Consider the following 14,561-nt stretch of genomic DNA (forward strand, 5'->3'; position numbering starts at 1 on the left):
GTAAGCATACTATGATCATGAACACATGATATGATAACCTTTTTGGAATGTATATTAATGATAGAATAGCTTTACATGTGATTATAGTATGATTATAGTGAAAAACGAAATGCTGTTAGAATCAGTGAAAAAGGGGATAAAAATGGTCTAGATTTGACCAAACTTTGACCAACGAAGACCCTAGTCAAATAGTTGACTTTTTCCCTGAAATTTGGTATGCAAATAGATCTTATTTTTCTGTTTAAAATGAGTGGTAAAGCGTCACAATCGGAGCTCTGTGTAAGAAGTTATGCCTTTTCAAAGTTAGGCAAAAATCCTGAAAAATAGAAAAATGACCAAATGAACAGTACTTTTCGAAATTGAAAACGAATGCGTTTCTGATTAAATCGGAACCTGAGGTCATTTTTCCTTGATAGATGATGTTAAGAGCTTCGAGTGAGACTTGGAATGACCTTGTTTCAATTTTTCTAGAATTAGTTATGATTTTCCAAAGTTATGCCAAGTTTAAGGTTACGGTGAATAGTAATGCGAGAAAAGAAATTTTCAAATTCAGGTTTTTCAACCCGATAACCTTAAATTGCGCTTCCGAATGTCTTAACTTGGCACAATATAAGGTCGTAAACGTAAGGTGTTACATTTAGTGAGTGATCAAGGAACCCACTTCTGCAATAGGCTTCTCAGTAGCCCACTTGTAAAATATGGGGTCACACATAAAACCTATACTGCCTATCACCCTCAAACAAATGGCCAAGCAGAGGTGTCCAACTAGGAAATTAAGTGGATCTTGGAAAAGATAGTAAAGCCTTCAAGAAAAGACTGGAGTTTGAAGCTTAATAATGTGCTGTGGGCTTATCAAACTGCATTCAAGAACCCTATCGAGATGTCTCCATACTGCTTTGTCTATGGAAAATCATACCACTTACCAGTGGAACTGGAGCATAAAGCTTATTGGGCTGTTTCGACATGCAACTAGGAAATGGACAAAGCTAGCAAGGAAAAGCTATTTCAGCTTCAAGAGATAGAAGAACTGAGACGAGAAGCCTATGACAATTCCCGGATGTACAAAGAAAAGTACAAGGCCATCCACGACAGTAGTATATTGAGGAGAAGTTTCAAGCTTGGTGACAAAGTCCTTAAATTCAAAGCCCGATTCAAGTTTGGAGACAGGAAGTTGAAAGAAAGATGGAATGGACCTTACATCATAACAAAGGTCCTTGGCTATGGAGCTTTTGAGCTCAAAGATGAAAAGAACGGCACTACACATCTAGCCAATGGACACCTCCTCAAGCTTTTCTATGGCAAGCCTGCAAAAACGTAACCCCAAGTTGTTTCTTTCCTCTCCTTATCCTCTATCAGTTTGAGATTGCTGGTGATATCATTTGTTGTTTGAATTGTTGGATTTGTGTGAGGGAGGAAACTCTCTAATAGTGTAGCTATCCTTTGTTTTTGTAGTTCGTTTTGTTTGCTCTTTGTTGTTTACTGTTAGTGTGTTCCCTTGTTTTCTTCTATCCTCCCCTGTTTTGCTCCAAGTTTTGGCCTGTGTGGTACCGTTTGCTGTTTACTGGTCGATGATTGCTGAACTGTGCTATTTTAGGGGTGGTTTTGGTTTAAGTTAGAGGGTTCTTGTTGCTAGGGCTTGTTTTGCTAAGGGTGTTGGGTCACTGGTGTAACATCCAGACTTTTAGGCCTAGAAGTTCCAAAAATAGCCTAAATTAAATAGGTTACCAGACCCCTGTGAGCAGAAGTCCCAAAGATGAAAAGGGAAGTTAAAGCAGTTTCAGGGACTAAACTGCAAAGTAAAAGTTTTTAGGGGCTCGAGTATAATTAAGGTTAGAGGCTCCAGTAAAGTCTCGAAGGCCCAAAAAGAGAAAAGAGACTAGATACAGGCTAAAGGTTAAGCTAGAAGCCTCAAAGAGAAGATTATATGAAGCTAAGTCCAAGAAGGGACTAAAATCGTAAATTCAAAAAGTTATGACCAGTAAGGGCAAAAATGGAAGAGTGTGCAAAAAATTCCAAGAAAATCCCAAAAAATGGGAAATAATATTCTAAGACTCTTCTATGAAGAGAAAAGATGAAAATACCCCTGAGGCAGCTTAAATGGAATTTATGAGGTTGTGACCGGTAAAAAGTATACCGTTTGAGGTAATTATTTGAAATAGCAAGAGACCTCAAAAGTGTATACAAAAATGAGGTTAAAGGGTTGAAAGGTTGTACTAATTTATAAAATTAGTCCCGCCAGTAGAGTGGCTTTAATAAATTAAAGAGTCGGTTTTACCGATAAAAGGGTATTTTAGTAAACAACTTTTATACAAGGCTTAAAGGAAGTGTTATGGCCTGAGAAAATTCATAGGTATTCTCTAGGATGAAGGGGAATTTATGGAGTAGACAGAAGAATTTTCTGAACCCCGGAAGGCCATAAGGAAAGCCAGAGAAACGTGGGCCAAGTAAATTCGGAGGAAGCTTATGAAACAAGTTTGATCCAATGGCTAGGATTTGATTTCCCTTTTCCTCCACCACTTTTATGACACTTGGCACCTTCTAGAAGAATTAGGTAAGCATGATGTAATAAGGTGATGCAATGATGATGCAAAAGTCCACTTGAACTTCCAAAATTGCCCTTACTCCTTCTTCTAGCTACCAAGGGCATTTTGGTCCATTCAAGCCAACTTTTTGGCTATAAATAGGCACTCTCCCTCCCCCCATTTCGGCCAAGCTGATGAACATAAGGGGAAACTCTTGCAATTTTGATTCTTGAAGCTTAAATCAAGAGGAAGACACCTACTTTGATCAACCGAGTTTAGATCTGAGGTTAGTAAGTTGTTCCCTCTTGTTTATTGCTTTGAATCTTTGGTTTTATGGTTAAAAAAATGTGAGATCCCCTAAGAGGAGGTGCTGGCCGAATTGACATAAGCTTAGGGGAGGATGATTTTGATGTTAGATCTAGCTAGAACACATTGATTAGAGGTTGTTTCAAGTGGATCTATGTGGAAATTGGAAGAATTACATGCTGATTTGATGCCTGTTTCAAATTAGTTACTGTGCGTATCTGATTCTTAAATTTTGCGTGCTTAAAGTACACTCTGTGAGCTTTAAATCCATGGATAGAACACTTCATTTGGATATGTGTACGATTTATGGTGATTTTTCAAAGTTAGAGATTGAAATCTGGAAACAGTGTTGAACTTTTAGAAGGGTGTCGAGTTCCGTACAATTCCGGTACTGTTCAGCATAGAATTGGTTCCTGAAACTATTTTTCCTTTAAATTTAACTTAATTAGCTTTCAGTGAGACTTGGAAGCACTCAATTTGGATTTTTCTAGATTTAATTATGAATTTTCAAAGTTGAGCAAAAATTCTGGAGATTCTGCGTGAACAGTACCCGCGAACCAAAATTTCCAGATTTGATATTCTTGAATCTAAAGCCATCTAAAGTGGTCCTAATTGATAGGAAATAGATCATAAGGATGTAAAATGATAAGATTTATATTAGAAAAGTTAGAAAGAAAACCCTAAGACTAAGAGAAAGGGGTTGAGGTTCAAGAAAGCTAGTCTTGAACTTTATGTAATCTAATGGTCCTAATGGATTGTGTCATCATTATGGTTATGTTTAGGACCTTTGGAACATCCAAGAGGATGTTTAGTGATGTTGACCGAAAGCTAACATGGTTGGAAAGTCAAGGGAGTCAAAGGAAAAGTAAGAGGAAGGCTTGAGGTGCAAGGTAGTGAACTTACTTATTGTCATTGCTTGATGTGGTATGCTTGTGTGTTGCCGTGTACATGTTATTGAATGTTATTGTGACATGTTTTAGCTGCTGTAATTGCTATTCATGATGAGTAGATTATGTCTCCATGGCCATGCATCAAGAAGTTAGCTTTGAGCATGCTAGTATGTCACTAATTAACAAGAGAATAAACAAGTTGCGGTAGTGCATGAGCATCCATTTAGCATGATTAATATGGTATTGTTTGCTACTGAGATTCCCCCGAATCTCACCCCCTCCCTAACCAACCATTTAGGTCAATCAATGATGGGCACTAATGGCATGAGAAGCAAGGAGAAGAAGTGGAGAATTATTAATGCAAATGATTGATATGAATATTCAATGTATAATTCTCCTATGCTGTAAATTATGTTATGAATGCCATCAATTCAATGTATATGCTTAGGATGTTTATGGCATGAATGAAAGTATATGAGTATGAATGAGAAAGATTAAGCCCATGCTATGTATGTCAAAGAAGTAAAAAGAACTAAAGTAAGGAGATATTAAGGGATAAAACGTAGGTCATGGAGCAGTTAGTTTCAAGCTTCAGTTTGACCTATCCAATGAATGAGTTAAATCACGAGATTTAGTAGACATATAGTGCACATCCCAAGCTTTAAAATGAGTGGTAAATCACATTATTTGGATGTGTATACAAAGAGATATAAGTTTTAAAAGTTAAGGCGCAGAATCTGGAGAGTCCAGATTTTACCAAACAAATAGTAATATTAATCCAATAAACTATACGTTTTCAGTGAGGATGAGTTCAGTTGAATATTTTTCCCTTAAAGAGCATTAAAAGAGCTTACCGTAGAATTTTGGAACACCTCCATACGATTTTTCTAGAATTAGTTATAATTTTCCAAAGTTGGACCTGTAATCTGAAAACTAGACACTGAACAGTAATTTTTCGAAAATTAACGTCCAAATTGAAATTTTCAAGTTTAAGACCATCCAAAGTGGTTTGGAATAGTTCTAAATGACTGCTAAGGTACTATATAAGTAAGGTGTGACAACTGGTTTTGTATAAGGGCTCAAATTCAGTGGTTTTTGGTTAGAAGGGTTGTTAGGGGTTTTTCTCAAGGTTGCTCTCGATCTGATTCTTTTCATCGTGATGCACACCTAGTTTGTCATGACTAAATATACCTCCCTGACTCCCCGAATGCCTCTGTGAAATTTTTAGTCGCGACGAAAATACTTTTGGTCCCGATGAAGCCGCTTCATTTCCAGACACCCAGACTCGCGTTTTCTCTGTTTCACCCTTATTTGTTTAGTGAAATCCCCCTTTTGCCCTTTGAATCTTTCCCCCAAAAAACTGCCCACTTTCACCTGGGCCTTCATTAACCCTAAACCCTTTGGTCTTTCACCTCCTATAACTCCCAAAACCTCCCTCATTCTCGCCAGTTCACCGTTCAACTACTGCGTTCCAATTCTCTCCATCGCAACTGCTGTCTTTCCTCCAGTTGTTCTCCCAACCCAAGGCTACCACCACTAATCTTACCTTCCTATGCCTTTCCTCTCCTTATTCATTGAAGGTACTTCAGTTTCTCTTCCTTTTTCCTTCTGGTGTTTAGTTTTTCCTAGTTCTTAGAGGGAAGGGTATCTGAATCCTCAAAATTTGCCTGGGGTAGGGTGTAAAGAGTAGTATTTCTGATGTCTAAACTGATGTTAGGCTATTTCGAATTGATAAATTGAACTGGTTTGTAAGTTTTCTGCTATACATTGCTTGATTTCTTGATTACTCTGTTTCAAATTTGGGTTTCACAATTTCTGCTATATTTCGTCACGACGAGACGTGTGTTTCGTCGTGACTAACTGTTTTTGCAAAAGCTAGAACATGGACCATTACGCATTTTAGTTGCGACCAAGGTTCCTGTTTGGTCGCGACGAATGTGCTGAATCCTCTCTGTTCCAGATTTCTCTACTATCCTTGAAAATGGTTTCAAACTTCGCTTGCAATCAAATTCTTTTGAACCTTTGTTTAAAGCAGTTCAGTTTGCTCAGTTTTAGTTGGGTAGCTTGTAGAGAAGTGCAGTGTCTTAGGATTTATCTAGCTTAGTTTCTTTTTCCCTCTTAGGAGTTTGGGAAGTTTGTCTTGGCATGTTGTTGTTTGTTCATGTGTGTTTTGTGTCTTGTGTGTACTGTCTTACTTTTGCAAATGCCTCCTCATACTACCCCAGCTAAAACTAAAGAGCAAGCCAAGCCATAATCTACTTCAGGCCTCTTCTGCCTGAGCGAGAGTTCCCAGAAACTTCTGAAAGTGAGTTTTATCAGTTGGCCATAAAAAGGGGTTTACAAATGAATGGGTATACAATTTACAAACGAAGCTATTCATCATCATTATAAACTGCCAGTGGTGAAGAAGTGTAAATTCTAGCACTATAGAAAGAATTTGACCGATGTCAACTGGGACGACGTCCTTGGGACTCTGTGTATGGAGGATGGAACTTGCCCACAAAGGGGCAAGGATCAGGTATACCTCGAAAGGAAGGTTATAAATGATGAGGCCCGCATTTAGCTAAACCTTATATGCTACAATGTCATGCCCAGTGTCACACCCTGATAATTTTATTCTAGTTGATGAATGATTTGTGACTAACTAAGGCCAAATAGTATAGTAGACTGGTAGAGGATCCAGGCTATGAGGAAAAATCAGGATAGGGACATAACCGTCATTCTTGAAAAGATCAGTCAAGAAAGGGCAGTATTGGAAATAATGTCCAAAATTCCTGAAAATTCCCAGAAAATCATGAAAAATAGAAAGGAGGGTACAGAATAATGTTTGAGGCTTAGAAGATGAATATGAGATTAAAAATAATTTACCAGGGAGTTATTTGTAATTATTGGAATTTTTGGCTAATTAAGGAAAATTAGCCAATTTCCATTATTTAAAATATATCGAGGCCTCAAAAATTCAAGGAAAAATATGGATAAATTATGTGACATATTATCCTAATTTATAAAATTATTTCCCACCTTTGGATGTGCAGAGTTTAGCTTAAAGGATATTTATTACCGAATTATTATCGGTAGAATAGTGATTTTTGACAGAATAAAATTTAGAAAATTATAGAGGGAGATAAAACTCGAGAAAAATCATGGATTACCCTTGGAATGAGGGGAATTTAATGAGGTGTTGAAATCAAAATTTTGTGACAGTAAATTGGATAGGATTATTGGAAAATCGGACCGGAAATACACAAATAATCAGTGGATTGCACTGGTTATTGGATGAGTCATATTTTTTCCAATATTAAGAGCAATAATTCGGCCAAAATTAGAAGGGGAGGACAAAGTTGGAATTTTCCACATTGTTCAAGGGCATAAAGGGAAATAAGAGACAAAACAATAAAATAATATTTATTTTCCACATGAAAATCACATGGTGATTAGGTGTCCCTCCATGTGTCATTTTCTTATGGTGTGTGCCCTAAGATTTGTCCATGTGTAAAGTAGAAAAAAATGGACGGCCGAGATCGCATCTTTTTCCCGAAGGGCATTTTTGGCATTTTGAAATATCAAAGCCTATAAATACCCCCCCTTCCATGAAGAATTCGGCCAAGGTGGTTTTGTTGGGAGAGAATTTTGTGTTCTTGAGTTCTAGGAGAGAAAGGAAGAAAGAAGAGAGAGAAAGGAAGAAGAAGAAGAGAGAGAAAGAGAGAAAGCAAGCTTAGACACATCTAATCGCCGATTAAGAGCTAATTAAGGTATGTTTATCTCCCTAAGTGTTAATTATTTTTAGTTGATTATTTATTTGAGGAAGATTAGGATTAATTGCCTTGATTAATTACGGTTAGTGATAGCTAAGATTAGTCATGTTATTTGATTAAGGATTAGTAAGTGATTAAGGTTAGCTACCCTAATTAATTAGTGATTAGTTATGATAATTGAAGGATGATTAATTATGGTTAATCATGTTGATTAAGGATTGATTAAAGCTTAATCATATTGATTAGAGAATGATTAAAGGTTAATCCTGTTGGTTAAGGAATGATTAAGGATTAATCATGTTGAGTAGAGAATTATTAATGGTTAATCCAAAAGGGATTAGTGACTTAATCCTAGAGGATTATGACTATGTGACTTGAGGACCTTAATTAAATATTGGATTAAGGACTAAGGGTTAGTGCTTAACCAAGAAAGCATGATTAATCATGGATTAAGGAAGAATTCCAAGACCTTAATTGAGGATTAAGGCTTGGTCAAACCAAGGTCAAAGGTTTAGGAAAGGTATACAGAAATTATAATTGAAAGGCACAAGGGTAGCATTATATTGAGAAAGAATGGTATACTGGATATGGAATTTACCATATCCTTACTGTATGGTTGATAGGCAACTCTTCTGGAAACCTAGGAGGATCTCCAGCAAGGGAACAAGGAGGAAACGTTAAGCGTGGAATTGAGGTAGCGTGAACTGCAATTATTTTGTTGATCTGTATTTGATGTATCTGCTATGTGTGTTTATGTGCCATGAGAATGTTTATGTACAGATGATGTGAACTCCTTGCAATGTATGCCTTGGCTCTTGCATGATTGAGTTTTGACCAGAATGATTATATGCTCCATGATATGATGACATGGATACAGAATGATTATGGCATGGCATAAAGACTAGAAATGTTATTATGCTGCATGTAGCATGACATCTTATGCATGTTGACTTGATGGTTGTATGTTCAATGCTACTGGGATTTCTATGAAATCTCATTCCTCCTATAACATGATATCCTAGGTGCCACTACTGCCAAGGAGAAAGGAAAGGAAATAGTCATGGCTTGAAGAAGTTATGAATTATGTAATGTATTATACGGTTTTGAACCTTTCTCTTTCAAGCCATGTAAGCATACTATATTCATAAATACACGATATGATACCCTTTTTGGAATGTATATTAATGATAGAATAGCTTTACATGTGATTATGGTATGATTATAGTGAAAAACGAAATGCTATTAGAATTAGTGAAAAAGGGGGATAAAAATGGTCTAGATTTGACCAAACTTTGACCAACGAAGACCCTGGTCAAATGGTTGACTTTTTTCCTGAAATTTGGCATGCAAATAGATCTTATTTTTCCCTTTAAAATGAGTGGTAAAGCATCACAAACGGAGCTCTGTGTAAGAAGTTATGCTTTTCCGAAGTTAGGCAAAAATCCTGGAAAATAGAAAAATGACCAAATGAACAGTACTTTTCGAAATTGAAAACGAATGCGTTTCTGATTAAAACGGAACCTGAGGTCATTTTTCCTTGATAGATGATGTTAAGAGCTTCGAGTGAGACTTGGAACGACCTCGTTTTGATTTTTCTAGAATTAGTTATAATTTTCCAAAGTTATGTCAAGTTTAAGGTTACGGTGAATAGCAATGCGGGAAAAGAAATTTTCAAATTCAGGTTTTTAGACCCGGTAACCTTAAACTGCGCTTTCGAATGTCTTAACTTGGCACAATATAAGGTCGTAAACGTAAGGTGTTACACCCAGCGCCCATATATCTGACATCACCAAGGAAGGTGCCCTGTTGCTATACCTGTTGATGAAGGGGAAAAAGATTAACATCCCTTTGATTGCTATAGAATCCCTTCTGCAGTGTGCTCACTCTGTAACATCTCGATTTTTGGGCCTAGAAGTATCAGAAATAGCCTGAATGAGATAGGCTACCAGACCCCTTTTTAGTAGAGGTCTTAAAGATGAGAAAGAAAGTTAAAGTAGTTTTAGGGACTAAACTGCAAAGTGAAAGTTTTAAGGGGCTAAAGTGTAATCAAAGTTAGAGGCTCCAGTAAAGTCTCAAAGGCCCAGAAAGAGAAAAGAGGCTAGATACAGACCAAAGGTTAAGTTAGAAGCCTCAAAGAGATGGTTTTATGAGGTTGAGCCTAAGCAGGGGTAAAACCGTAAATTCAGAAAGTTACAGCCATCAGGGGTAAAAATGAAAAGTACTTAGAAAATTCTAAGAAAATCTCAAAAAATAGAAAATAATATTCTAAGGCTCTTTTGTGAAGAGAGATGACGAAAATACCCCTGAGGTAACTTAAAAGGAATTTATAAGTTTATGGCTCAATTTGAGATGTAGAGGTAGATTTAATTGTTTGAGTCATAAGGAAACCTCAGAAAATCATGGTAAAATGAGGATGTATGATCTAAGAGACTGTAAAAAATTATAAAATTAGTCTCATCCCCAGAAGACCAGCAAAATGGCTTTAAGAATACTTAAAAGCCAGTTGTGCCGAAAAAAAGGCATTTTAAAGAATGATTTTTAAGTGGGGCTACAGGTTTAGTTATGACCTGAGAAAATTCACAGATTTTCTCTAGAATATGAGGAATTTTATGATATTTTTGGATGAATTTTTGGAGCTCTGGATTGAATAAAATGCTCTAGTCAAATATTAAATAATTTTGTCCCCTAAATAGGAGACAAAACCAAAGAAAATATCTAAGAGCCATCATGACGATGCTGAGTCATCAAGCGTAATCATGACACCTACGAGTCATCATGTTGAGTCACCAAGCGTAATCATGACATCTACGAGTCATCATGCTGAGTCAGCAGAAGATATTTATGGACAGCATAAAAATCAGAACGCAGTATGGGAATATTTTAGACAGTCCTTTGTCTACCCGTTATAGTGAAATCTCTACTGCATGACTCAGTAAGGTTAAGTAGCCTGTCAGCAAAGCTAATTATTTTCATCTATGCTCCTCTAAGATGGCACCATATATGTGTACTTTTTATTGGCCAGAATTTTAAGAAGAAGTTGTCCTGGTGATACAGGGTAAGTCAAGACTCGAAAAGTATCTGATATGGTGCAAGATTGGCTTGATAGGTGGAGAAATAATTAAGAAAATATTTTTGCACGAATTTCCATTTATTTTCTCCCTATTTTAATGCCATAAATGATGAAAGGACATGAAAGTGACAAGTGTACGGTTAGATGAGAAAAAGAAAATATTACGTGTACGGCTAGATGGAAGACACGTGTACAGTCGGATGCAAGACACGTGTGCGGTCGGATTAAAGACATGTGGCTTGATGATGTAAGCATGATGTCATCATGATGAGGTAAGAATGATGTCATAGGACACTTGTCACCGTAAGATCAAAAGAGAAAATGGACGGTCCAGATCGAGCCACGTATTTTTAAGATCAACGTCCAGATTCAGTCTGCTTTTCTATAAATTCCCCCTCCCCTCCCTACCATTTCGTCCAAGCATAAGGAATCCATGGGGAAGCTCTTGCAAAATGGTTTCTAGAGAGAGAAAGAAGAGGGAGAAAGAAAGGCCAAGTGGTTCCAAGCCAGATCAAACTCTAAAACAAGGTATGTGATGGTTATAGCACCTGATTTTATGCCTATTTCGGATTAGTTACTGTGTGTATCTGATTCTGAAATTTTGCATGCTTAAAGTACACTCTGGGAGCTTTAAATCCATAGGTAGAACACTTCATTTAGATATGTTTACGATTTATGGTGATTTTTCAAAGTTAGGGTTTGAAATCTGGAAACAGTGTTGAACTTTTGGAAGAGTTTCGAGTTCCGTACAGTTCCGGTACTGTTCGGTGTAGAATTGGCTCCTGAAACTATTTTTCCTTTAAATTTAACTTAAGGATCTTTCAGTGAGACTTAGAAGCACTCAATTTGGATTTTTATAGAATTAATTATGAATTTTCAAAGTTGAGCAAAAATTCTGGAAATTCTACGTGAATAGTACCCGCGAACCAAAATCTCCAGATTTGGTATTCTTGAATCTAAGGCCATCTAAAGTGGTCCTAATTGACAAGAAATGGATCTTAAGGATGGGAAATGATAAGATTTATGTTAGAAAAGTTAGAAAGAAAACCCTAAAAGGAAGAGAAAGGGTTGAGGTTCAAGAGAGATAGTCTTGAACTTGATATAATCTAGTGGTCCTAATGGATTGTATGATGAATGTGACTATGTTTAGGACCTTTGGAACATCCAAGAGGATGTTTGGTGATGTTGACCGAGTGTCCACATGGTTGGAAAGACAAGGGAATCAAAGGAAAAGCAAGGGGAAAGCCATGTTACAAGGTAGTGAACTTACCTATACTATGTGCTTGATATGTATGCTTGCATGATGTGATTGTGTTGCCATGATGTGACTAAGCTATGATGAAATGTTTGCAAAGTTATGTTTGCAAGTTTATGTTATGTTTTGCCTTGGCAATATGTTATGGAAGCATGAAATGCTTTAGCTTACTTTCCATGGCATTCATGTGTTAATGTTATAACATGTCATGCATGTGCATTATGTCTTGCATGCTTATGGGTAGTGTTTGCTACTGAGATTCCCCCGAATCTCACCCCTCCCTAACCAACCATTTAGGTCAATCAATGATGGGCAATAATGGCATAAGAAGCAAGGAGAAGTAAGCAGAGAATTATTCTTGTTAATGGATGAGACTGTTGATAAATGTATAATTCTACTATTTTATGAACTATGTTATGGATGCCAATGATGCCATGTATTTAATTATAATATTTATGGCATGAATGAAAGTTTATGAGCATGAACGAGAAAGAGTAAGGCCATGTTATGTATGCCAAAGAAATAAAAAGAATTAAAGAGATGTTAAGGGATAAAACGTAAGTCCTGGAGTAGTGAGTTTGTAGCTCCAGTTTGACCTACCAAACGAGTGAGTTAGGTCATAAGATTTGGCAAGTAAAGAGATCTGATGTTTCTCTTTAAAATGATGGGTATTTTTCCCGATTCCGATAACCGAGCAGAAAGTTTTGCCTTTCCAAAGTTAGGCAAAAATCAAGTAAAATCCGAAAATGACCAAATGAACAGTAACTTTTTCAAAGAAAATTGGGCTCGAATTCTAAGGAAATCAGTTTAGAAACTATTTTTCCTCAAAATTTTATCCAAAGAGCTTTCTGTAGAACTTAGAATCACTCAATTTCAATTTTTCTACAATTAGTTACGAATTTTCAAAGTTTGTCACATTTTAAGGTGACAATGAATAGTAACCCGTAAATGAAAATTTTCAAACTTGATTTTTCATCAATTGTAGCCTTCAAAAGTGATTCCAAATGCTTCCGCAAGGAAATTTAATTGATTTAAATATAAGGTGTTACACACTCCACCAGAGCCAATCTAGTGTTGCCCCACTTGATCTCTAAGCTTTGCATTAAAACAGGAATGCCAATGGAGGATGATGATGACCTATTTGAGGGAGTCCAAACTAAATTCTACAAGCCCTCTAATAAGCGGGCTGCAGAGATATGTAGCTAGAAGAAGTGCAAGCAAGTTGCTAAAGATGAGCCTGTTGACATTGAAGAGGCAGTTGAAGGGACCGGTGGCTCTAGAATCACCATGGAGAGTCTCAGCCAGCAAATTGCCTTGCTCCAGGACAGTTTTGATCAAAGGATTACAACTCTATAGAATTATGTCCTCACTCGAGAAGCTTGGTGATAGCAGTTCTTTGATCCTATGATGCCAGCTTTTGCTACACAGTTTGGAATTCCATTACCCCCTGGGTTTGAGGGAGCATTCAGCATTAGTTGTCCCAGTTACAAAGGGCCATTTGAATCACCTGCTGGACCCTCTAGCTCCCTGTCATTGAATATGGAACCACCTACAGAAGAGACGAGGGCAGACGAGGAGGACTAGAGCTTTGTTTTATCCCTGATCGTTTCCCCTTTTGTTGTATTTCTTTTTCTGCCTATGATTGATTTTGGTTGATTACCTAGATTCTGTACTGTTGTTGAACATTGACTTTGATTTTCCTCTCGATGCTGCTTGTGACTTTAAGCTGTAACAGAAATTGCATGACCTCCCTATTGCTTTAATTGCTATCTACTTTGCTTCGCTCATTCTCGTGTGTTTCGCAGTGCCTCAAGTTTTTGTGTGTTATCTTTTACAATGAGGACATTGTAGCATTTGAGTATGGGGGAGGGGAGTGTTTGTTCTCTTTTGCCTTTGGTTTGCCTCTGCCTTCATTTTGGTCACGGCGAGTAGCTATCTTGGTCGCGACCAAGTTCTGTTTCTTGTGTATGAGTGCTCTCGGTTTGATTGATTCATCACAACCAGTTCCAACATTAGCCGCGACGAAGTTTCATTTCTGTGCTTCTGTGATTATCGTGGTCGTGGTGAATTCCTGTGTTAGTTGCGACGAACTGGCATTGTCTTCTATAAAACTTGTTTCGTATACTGAGCAGAGGTCTAGCTGAAACTTACCCACATTTGGACTTTGACTGCTTTTTGTGCAAGAAAATTTTTCAAGATTCTCAAATTGCATTGAAACTCCTTTAGTTCTTGATTTATTCATGGGTGTTTGAAATTTTTCAAATAGTCTTCATTCTTTGATTTACAATTTCAGTGGTTTTATTCATGCATTGGAATTACTCTTACATTCAATTGAGCATTGTGGATGAACATGAGAGATTTAACCTTGTTGGAAGTTATTTGAGGCCAAATTCCCTTCTAGTGTGATTTGTCCACTTGATTTTACATTCTCTAGAACTTGTCCTGGTTCTTTGTCAAAGCTTCATATGCATTGGTGTTTTGGAAAGGATAAAGGCATTCAATTTTTAAACCCTTTACCCAAACACAAGCCATTTTATTTAACCCTTGTTCACCCCTTTGAGCCTTTTTCAAATTGAAGTACCAAAACATGTTTGGTTTATTCAAGTTCCAACTACACTTTTTACTACTACAATCATAATGTAGTACTTTATCTTCTTACATTTGGAATTGCCAAATGTAAAAAAAAATAGAGAGAGAGAGACAGAAAAATTAAAAAAAAAGATCCATAGAATTAAAAAATTTTTTTGAATAAGGCAAATTCCT

The 14,561-nt window shown here is 36.9% G+C and overlaps 1 protein-coding gene across 1 annotated transcript; it reads left to right on the plus strand.

Annotated features, from left to right (window-relative positions):
- Positions 1-976: 976 nt before the first annotated feature.
- LOC114755751 (uncharacterized) lies at positions 977-1,318 on the plus strand. The gene has a single exon (XM_028944625.1). It carries the CDS (start codon positions 977-979, stop codon positions 1,316-1,318), a length of 342 nt encoding a protein of 113 aa, XP_028800458.1.
- The last annotated feature ends 13,243 nt before the right edge of the window (positions 1,319-14,561 follow it).

Source organism: Neltuma alba, unplaced genomic scaffold, assembly GCF_004799145.2.
Source record: "Neltuma alba isolate B1F8T4 unplaced genomic scaffold, ASM479914v2 tig00010331_pilon, whole genome shotgun sequence".
NCBI lineage: Eukaryota > Viridiplantae > Streptophyta > Magnoliopsida > Fabales > Fabaceae > Neltuma > Neltuma alba.